General features: G+C 33.2%; 1 protein-coding gene across 1 annotated transcript; it reads right to left on the minus strand.

Moving 5' to 3' along the window:
* Nucleotides 1-1008: 1008 nt before the first annotated feature.
* LOC116004263 (transcription factor RAX1-like) lies at nt 1009-3174 on the minus strand. Its single transcript, XM_031244237.1, has 3 exons — nt 2934-3174; nt 2693-2822; nt 1009-2161 (listed from the first exon to the last, which is right to left on the minus strand). The coding sequence occupies exons 1-3, from the start codon at nt 3067-3069 to the stop codon at nt 1237-1239; spliced, it is 1191 nt and encodes a 396-aa protein (XP_031100097.1). The 5' UTR covers nt 3070-3174; the 3' UTR covers nt 1009-1236.
* Nucleotides 3175-9203: the final 6029 nt, after the last annotated feature.

Genomic DNA, 9203 nt, shown 5'->3' on the forward strand with positions numbered 1-9203 from the left:
ATGAGAACATGTTTCCATATAAGAATTGCGGATTAATCTCATTTATCCATCTAGCTAGATAAACCAATAGTTGAGCGTTGTTGGAAAATAAGGAAAAAACGTCGAGGTTATTCCAAACATAAAAAATTTATAATATTTATAAAATTGACCACATATTTTATTTTTTCTAAAACCTTCCGTGATTGATGAACCTAAATCGATGGGTGAGATTTGTGTACACATTTTGCAAAGTACCCTATTCTCATTTGATTATTCATGTATATATACACCCTCTCACACATATAAAAGCTCTTAGTCCCTTTTTTTTTTTTTTCCTTTTCACTATTTTAAAATTTTTTTGGGTTCAAATTGGCTAAATTTTGATCAAAGTGGGGGACTTTCCGGTTTAATTATTTGATGACAAGTGACAACTTACATTGAACTTTTCATAATAACGTCAATTTCTTCCACCATGTTCTTTACTAGACGTACCAAAAAAATATTAAAAAGCTAGAATCAATTTCTGAAAACAAATCAGAAAGAGATATTCATGAGAAACTAACATCAATATTTAAGTTGTACGATGGTCTAAACATCAGAAAACATAAAACTTAAGCAAAATCAATTGATAACATTTTGTTTTTATTAGCGTGTACAAAAATGAAATGAAAGTCACGGTTGGTAAAAAGCTAAGTCCATCAATTGATGGCTAGGGGATGTGATGACTGTATATATATAAAAAAAAAATTACCAGTAATGACATCTCAATTGGTTATAGGGGAGAAAGTTTGGGAAGAAATATCAGTCTCACCAGCAAAAAAGATACCTGATCCTAGCCATATGGATTAAAGTCTCATAGAAACATTTTTAAAAAAAATGTTATCTTTATCAAAATTTGTACCATCTGATATACATGGCTTGTAACTCGTAAATTGATTAAAAAGTTTTAAGGATCAATAATTCATATGAGATTGTAGGTACAAGGAGCGTTCTTACAAAATCTTAACATGATATCTTAAGTTCTTAACATGATGAAAGATTGAAAAGAGTATATTATTAAGGAAGAACAAAGTTTTTTTGGGTTTTTTTTGTTGGGGAATTTAATTCAATGCTCATTACAATAAACTGGCTAAGCTACTTGAAGAACAGAAAGCCCAATGATCTTAGCTTCCTCCAAAATATGAATAAATCTGCATGCAATTCGCCGCTGGATCGCTCTCTGCAAATCTTTATGATATTTGTACTGTTTATCATCCATCAGTTGTAGTAATAGTAGTACATACCCCTCTCATGATCCGTCTTGCTTTCATCGTTGAACAAATAGAACCCGTCATTGTTATTATTGCTTTCATGGCCGCCATTATTGCCGCTGCTCACCAGCTGCGTAACGACTTCAAGGTCATATTGCACCTGATTGTTGTTGTTGTTGTTATTCATGGGAGGAGGAGTTGTAGTGGGTGTGCTGCTGTTCGTGAAATGTGCGCCGTTGGTGAAGAAATGGTGCTCGTCGGAGGGCGGGGTTTGGGGGACGTGGTGGGTGTAGTCCACGAAGAATTTCTGGGTCTGGGTTTGAATCTGGTCGTCGAAGAAAGCGTTTGCAGTGGGAGGGGAGACGATTTGGGCCTGGAAACAGTTCCCGAGCAGATCGGGCTCTTGCTTGATGATTTCGGGCGGGTTTTGTTTCATGCAGCTCCCATCGGAGGAGGAAGACCCGCTGGCGGGCTCGGCGGCGGGTCCGCCGCCGAACATGAGAAAATGGGGGTTGCTGTTAGCAGGGCTAGTATACTGCATGGGGTTCAAGAAACCCTGGTTTTGTCCTTGATGGAACCCATTATTGGGAGCCCCAAGAGAAATAGTGTTATTATTATCACACAGGAAACTGGGGTGTTGGATTGGGGATAAGGAATCCAGGGTGGAAAACGGGGACCGGATACTCGGAGGCGTGTAAAGCGAAAATATGGATTGCGGCGGCGGGGGCGGCGGCGGTGGCTGCGCCTGAAACGGGACAACCGTGGAAGGACTGATAGTTGTCGCCGGAAACAATGGCGATTTCCTCTTGTACCCGGTTGAAGACGACGGGAAAATCATCATCCCCATAAGCTTTTTCTTGAGCTTGGTATTCCAGTAGTTCTTGATATCATTATCTGTCCTTCCTGGCAATTGTGCTGCTATTATTGACCACCTGCCATTTCACATTGCATTTTTGTTACACATTTAGTACGTGAAATAATCCCCAAAACATGAAAGAAAACTACCCAGCCATCCACCAAATTGTGGTCCCTATCCAATACGGATTATTAATATAAATATAAACAAAACAAGAAAAAGAAAAAAAAAAAAGAAAAGAAAAAGGTGGAAGAAAAACTACTTCCAGTGCAGCTTTATGTCTATCATGAAGATTTTGTTTAGAAATGGTGAGACTTTTGAAACTGGGCATGCATGTAGGGACAGAAATTTAGCTAGGAGTCTATAACAAACCAAGTTTTGCATTTGTTTGAGATTTGGGTTTTTGTTGGATTTGTATTTGCTATGGGGGCCATGTTTTGTTTCCTTTTATGGTTAGAACACAATCAACCCAGGCCAGATGATGTGCAGACAAAATTGGGTATCTTTGGGGGATGCAACAAAACCACCTTTAGATTCAGATCTTTAGAACCCAGAAAATGAAAACCCAGAAAGAAAGAAACAAACAAAGATAAGTATATATATATACCTGCTTCCAATGGTGGCATACAAGGTGCAAATAATTCTATCTTCTTCATCAGAGAATTCGCCATGCTTGATATTCGGGCGCAGATAGTTCAACCATCTTAATCTGCAGCTCTTCCCGCATCTCTTTAGCCCTAATCCCATAAACACACACAAATTAAAATATATATATGGAGGTGAAAAAAGGGTTTGGATTATTGAAGCTAGCTAGCTAGGATTAATATTATGTATGCATATATATATACCAGCTTTCTGGGGGAGAGCAATCCAGTTTCCACCAGTCCCATATTTCTCAATGAAATCTTTAAGTTTTGCATCTTCCTCAGGCGACCATGGCCCTTTCTTAACATTAGCTTTATCACAGCAGGGAGCTCTACCCATCTTTCTTTCTTTCTTTTTTTTCTGGTTCTCTCTCTCTATGTAAAGAGTGGTGTATGTAAAGAACTAACTAAAGGGAGGGCTAGTTGTGTTTTGTGTTCTCTTTGGTTAACTCTGAGTGTGTGTGAATTTGTGTGGAGGTGTAAGAGTCTTATATAAGGGGAAGGAGAGAGGACAGGGGCCTGCCCGGGCTGGGGTGGGATGAAGGGAATAAATTAAAATAAATAATAAACAGTAAAGTAGGGAAATGAAAGAAAGAGTAAAAACTTTTTTTTTGTTTTGTTTTCTTTTTACTTGGGTGAAAAAGACAAAACCCTTCACCCTGGCCCCCACCCTCGAGTAGTGGACAGTAGTTCGAAAAGTCGAGTTCAGCATCCAACCATCCAAACTGTAGAATGAAACCTTTATACTACGTCAAAATCTATAGCTAGTAGCTAAGGTGAACTTTATTTCCTTGTACTTATTTACATAGCAGTCAGTGTCACGGTCCGATGTCAGATGCTGAACTCGGCTCTCCGAGTCGTAACCAACACAAACATAGACTAATAAGCAAGTATAAGGAAATAAAATTGCGTCATCCTTGTCCGTAAAGACAGCCCAGGTGGTTAGAGTGTTTTACCTACCGCCGAGAGATTGGAGGTTCGATCCTCAAACCGGTTAGCTATGGGTAACTTAGGCTAGTTTACCTCCTTGTGATCCTTTGCCGGCTAGAGTCATAAGGCGAGGAGAAAACCTCGTTAAAAGAGAAAATTGCTTATTACTTATTAGCAATAACTTTTGGCATAATGATAAGCACTTAATCTGATAAAATCAAACCAGGTCACATGTTGAAAAGCATGCTTTGCTGTTGAGGTTAAGAGGGGATTAACACTTGATCCTTGACACTAGGCCATAAGGATAGAGGAAGAGTTATGAATGCAATCTTCCATTCGAAACAATCTGAACTACAGATGAGTGCTATTTTTTTTTTACTGTACTGTTTATATTTGTTGGGGTTTCTCGTGTATCTAGGGTTAGAATCTTTCATATTTAAAATAATTTTTTTTTCTTTTTTTGGTAATAGAATCCAGAGAGGAAGTTAAATATTGGTTGGTTGAAAATGGCTTCATGCCAACAAATTTTGGCTGTGCAGTATACAGCTTTAACAATTTTTTTGTTTTTCTGTTGTTTTTATCGGCAGACTGTGTTCTCAAAGATAAGGACTAATGAGCAAATATGGTGAAGGGGATTATTTATTTATTTAAAATAGATGATTTTTTTTACTGAATTACCCATGGTTAAAAGTAATTCCAATTTGCAAAATCGAAATGAAGAAATAAAAAAGAAGGCAATGACGCCATGATACCTCAGGTGGAAATCCCAAAGTGATAAAAGCTATAGAGACATAGGCTTTATAGTTTAAGTTGAGCGGATTAGGTAGTGCGTCGATTGGAATTTCAGCTGGTCGACCCAGGTCCCATATGATTATTACTAGCTAGGTTTTCTTTATATATATATTAAATTCAGGTTTAACCGTTACGTGCGTTCAGTGCGATCGCACCACTAATTATATAAATATACACCACCCAATGTTAGAAAATGCACTACACAAACATGCACCATTAGGTATACATCACCAAAAAACACCACTAGGTATACAAATATACACCGAAAATGCACAATTAAGGACAGAGGAGTTATGATGCATTATTTTAGGTGTGTTGTGTATTTTTTTTTAGTGTTTTTGTGCATTTTCCTAACACTAATGGTGTATTTTGTAACACTAGTGTATACCGCACCGACCGCATTTGAGCATATATATATATATATATATATTCTTACCAGTTATTTATATTCTAAAAATACTATCAGAATTAAAAGCTTATAACTATTTTAAAAGTTATAAATTGTATAAAAAAATAACTTTATTATACTTGGATAGTAGTTAGAAACATAATGAAAGACTCAACTTGATTCAGACAAAGTTCTATATTAAAAGTAACGTTGTGAGCTAAGTTTTGTTTTGAAACTCACCATCAATCCAAAATTACAATTTCACAAGGTAGTCATTTGAGACCCTCAAGACCATGCATGATAGCTTTATGCCTCCACTTTTGTGTTTCTTTACCTAGGTTAGGAATCCATGTCACTAGAATTAATATTATTTTGATACAAAAGAATACAAAAGAATTCATATCATTTAGATATATTACTATACTATTGGCTTCTTCCTTTTTTTTTTTCTTTTTTTCTTTTTTTTTTTTTTTTTGCAAATTTAGGCTTTTATTTCCATTTTTTATATAAATCTAGTCATTTAACTATTAAACAAGTTACAAATTTAGTCGATCAGTTAACTAAAACGTCAAGTTTCATCTACACACATACATACATACATATTGGTTCAACTGTAACACCCTATTCCCGTGCGAATTACACAATTAGGTATGTATAAATGCACCACAACGTGTTCAGAAATGTACCAAGGTGAAAGCACAAATGCACCATATCTCAGTGCATTTCTAAACATGTGGTGCATTCACGTTTTATTTAGTGGATGAACTGAATTTACAACTCATGTAACAATTAAAAACTAAAATGTCTAAAAAAATACAATAAAATGACTACATTTATAATGCTGGAACAATTGAAGTGTAAAAAATAAATTAAAAAAAAAAGTGCAATTTTATTTATTTTAATTTTTTTCCTTTATTTGAGTACGAAATATTGTTATGTGTTTCATATTGATTTACGTGCAATCTACAACTTGTAGAGAACATAATAATGCCGAGTTTTTAACCTGGAAGTACGTACTGAGATTTTACGATGTACAAACAATTAGTGAACAAAGTGTACACCAATTAATTAACGTTGCAGACAGTTCATTAAATGTTGCTCCGATCCTCGGTTAAATATTTGAATTGTCGGAGGCGACAACATTTCGATTTAGTGGGAAAACAAATATTTATTTATATTTTTGTTTCGTAGAAAATTCATACGTTTACCAAATTTCGACTTTTTACTTTTCTCCAACTTTAATTCAATAGTAGCACTACTGCTTTTCCCATTTGATTGCTACCTTACTTTATCGACTTGTATAAAGACCAAATGTAAAGTTTGACCGCTTTAAAGTACAAACTTTCTACCTTGTATTGTAATGTATATGATACTTTTTACACGTAATGTTGTACATATAAATAAATAAATAAATAAATAAATAAATATATATATATATATATATATATGTATATGTATATGTATATGTATATATTACTTTTTTTATACCATTTTGTGTCAAGTTTAGTCTATAAGATTTGATTCAAGTTGTTTACAATTTAATTTTTTGTAATATTTTGTTTAGTGTAAATATATAAAATTTATATATTTAGAAACTATAACAAAAATGAAATTAAGTGCACCCTGAAAGGAGGGTGGCCACTTGGGTGTAGCATGATTCTCACACTAGGTCACAAATTCAATTGTTGCCAATATCCTCTCAGTCGCGCCCGTCACACAATGTTTTACTAGTATAATTTGCCTCTATTGTGTTCTTTGCAAGCTACTCTGATCTATATTATACAAGAGTGATATTTACCTCGTACAGGCCCTAGAATAGTGGCTATTGGTTTCCTTCTTCATCCAAAGCAATGTGCCATCAACCGCAAAAAAAAAAAAAAATAAATAAAATCTCACTATAATTAATAAATAGTAAATATGCTAGGTAAAGTAGGACATAAAGAGTATTTTTATTTTTATTACTTATATTGTGTACAAATTTGTTAGGTCGACTCTTGAAAAGCAAAGTCTAACATATTACTATTGAAATATAATGTTACGTATTATTTAAATATAAGTAAATAAAATTATTGCTGTTAAGGCTAAGAGATGCTGTGAGGATTATTTGACGAGGCAGGGTTTAAAGTGTAACGTTCTGAAAAAATCTTAAAAGATTAGAATTCTAAAGGTTTGCATGTTCTATTAACTAATAGTGCAGAAACTGTCGACATAACATGTGCACATATAAAATGTATAGTGCTTTTACATTGACTAAATAGTACTCCGTAAAAAGTAACTTTCTATTTACTTTAACAAAAATAGGGGTGAGCATAGTTCAGTTTTGGTTACTTGAATTGAAAATTGATATTTAAAATAAATTTTAAATTTAGGGTGAATATAATCCGATTAGTTATGGATTAAACAGTGATGTTATATTATAGCAACTCAAATATAAATTTGATAGCAAAAACTTGTCTGTGACCATTTCACGGATCCTTATTTGTGTAACGGGTCGGGTTGTTGACTATATTAGAGTTACACATTGTAAGTATCACAATTTCAGTTATAAGTATTACAATATTTATCATTTGTAACAATCATTTACCCTAAATAATATCACAATTTCACATATAAATATTACAATATCTATTATAAATAATAATGATTTGTTTATTTCAAATTAGCATTAAATTTTCTATAATAAGTATTAAGGTTTCTATCATAAGTAACAAACAATTATCCTAGTTTTGACCCATCTCATGGATTAAGATCCGTGAGACAATCCTACACAAGTGTTACTCAAATTTGATTAGTTCGCATATTAGATGTTTTAAATTTTGTTTCATGTCTAATTTGAACTTTGTTGGATGAAGGCTTGGAGAGCCGTGTCTAGTATCCCGTTATCGAAACGGAATGCTAATTGATATGTGAATAAAAGGAAATAAAATTATACATTTTCTACTAGATATAACTTTTAGTATAGCGCTAAGTGATTGATCCTGATAATTTGTATTAGAGTAGGTCACGGGCACCCATGCTTTGTAGTTGAGGTTGGCAGGTGTTGAGAAGGGTAATTGTTGTGAAAAAAGCTTGGAGGGTGAAATTCAATATCTTATCATTGAAACAAGTAAGGGTGTGTTTGGTTGACAAGTTTAGTTATCAGGAATAGGTATCAAAGTCATTGTTATTGTTTGCTTGACATGTTTTTAGAACACTACTATAAGATTTTCTTTTTTTGAAAACCACTACTATGGGTTTTGATTACCCCTTAATTGCAAAACACATTTCCTAATAAAATAAGGGTTTCTTTTCCCTTCTTTATTCGCTTTCCCAACTATTAATAACCATTCCTATTCCACCCTACTACCAAACATGCAAAATACTTTCACCAAAATACTCATTACCATTACCAAGTATTTGATGGCTCTGTGGCTCTATTTGGCAGAGCTTATTTAGGAGCTTATAGCTTATTTAATAAGCTATAAGCTCTGTTTGGTAATGTTGTTAAAATAAGCTGATAGCTTAAAATAAGAGCTTATTTTTGAATGCTATCTAAGGTAGCGTTTCAAAATAAGCTAGTAGCTTCCTAACTTTTTTTTTCCATCTGTAACCTTATTATTTTAAAGAAATTACATCATTTACCCTTCCGGCCTTCCCAATTAAAACCTTTTTGGCTAAACCTTGTTGACTTTTTCTCTTCAATATGTTTGGTTGTAATTTCAATTTGACATTTGTGTTTGAACATTGATTTTTGTATGAACTAATCTTATGAATTATAAACATTTTGTTTTACTTTATGTTTTCAAATATATGTTCTTACTTTATATTTTATTAAAATATATTGATTTCACTATTTTATATTTTAATATATAAACAAACTTATTTAAATTTAAAACTATTTAAATTGAATGAAGATGTCCTTCTTAGTCTTTTTACATTTATCAGCTTATCAAAAAGCTAATTTTATCAAACACTTTTAAGCATAACAGCTAGTTTAACAGCTCTTCAGATTTCAATTTCGAGCTTATAGCTTTTCAGTTTTCAGCTACTTTTCAGCTAGGTTTGCCAAACATAGCCTGTTTGGCAGAGCTTATTTAGGAACTTATAACTTATTTTTAGCTACTAACAAGCTATAAGCTCTGTTTGGTAATGTTTTCAAAATAAGCTAGTACCTTAAAATAAGAGCTTATTTTGAAAAGCTACTTTATGTAGCTTTTAAAAAAAATAAGCTAGTAGCTTCCTAACTTTTTTCTATCTTTTATTTTTATTATTTTAAATAAATGACATCTTTTACCTATCCTAATGAAAATCCTTTTGGCCTTCAATATGTTTGGTTGTAATTTCAATTTGGCATTTGTGTGTTGGAACATTAATTTTTATACTAA

This window comes from Ipomoea triloba, chromosome 14 (assembly GCF_003576645.1).
Source record: "Ipomoea triloba cultivar NCNSP0323 chromosome 14, ASM357664v1".
NCBI lineage: Eukaryota > Viridiplantae > Streptophyta > Magnoliopsida > Solanales > Convolvulaceae > Ipomoea > Ipomoea triloba.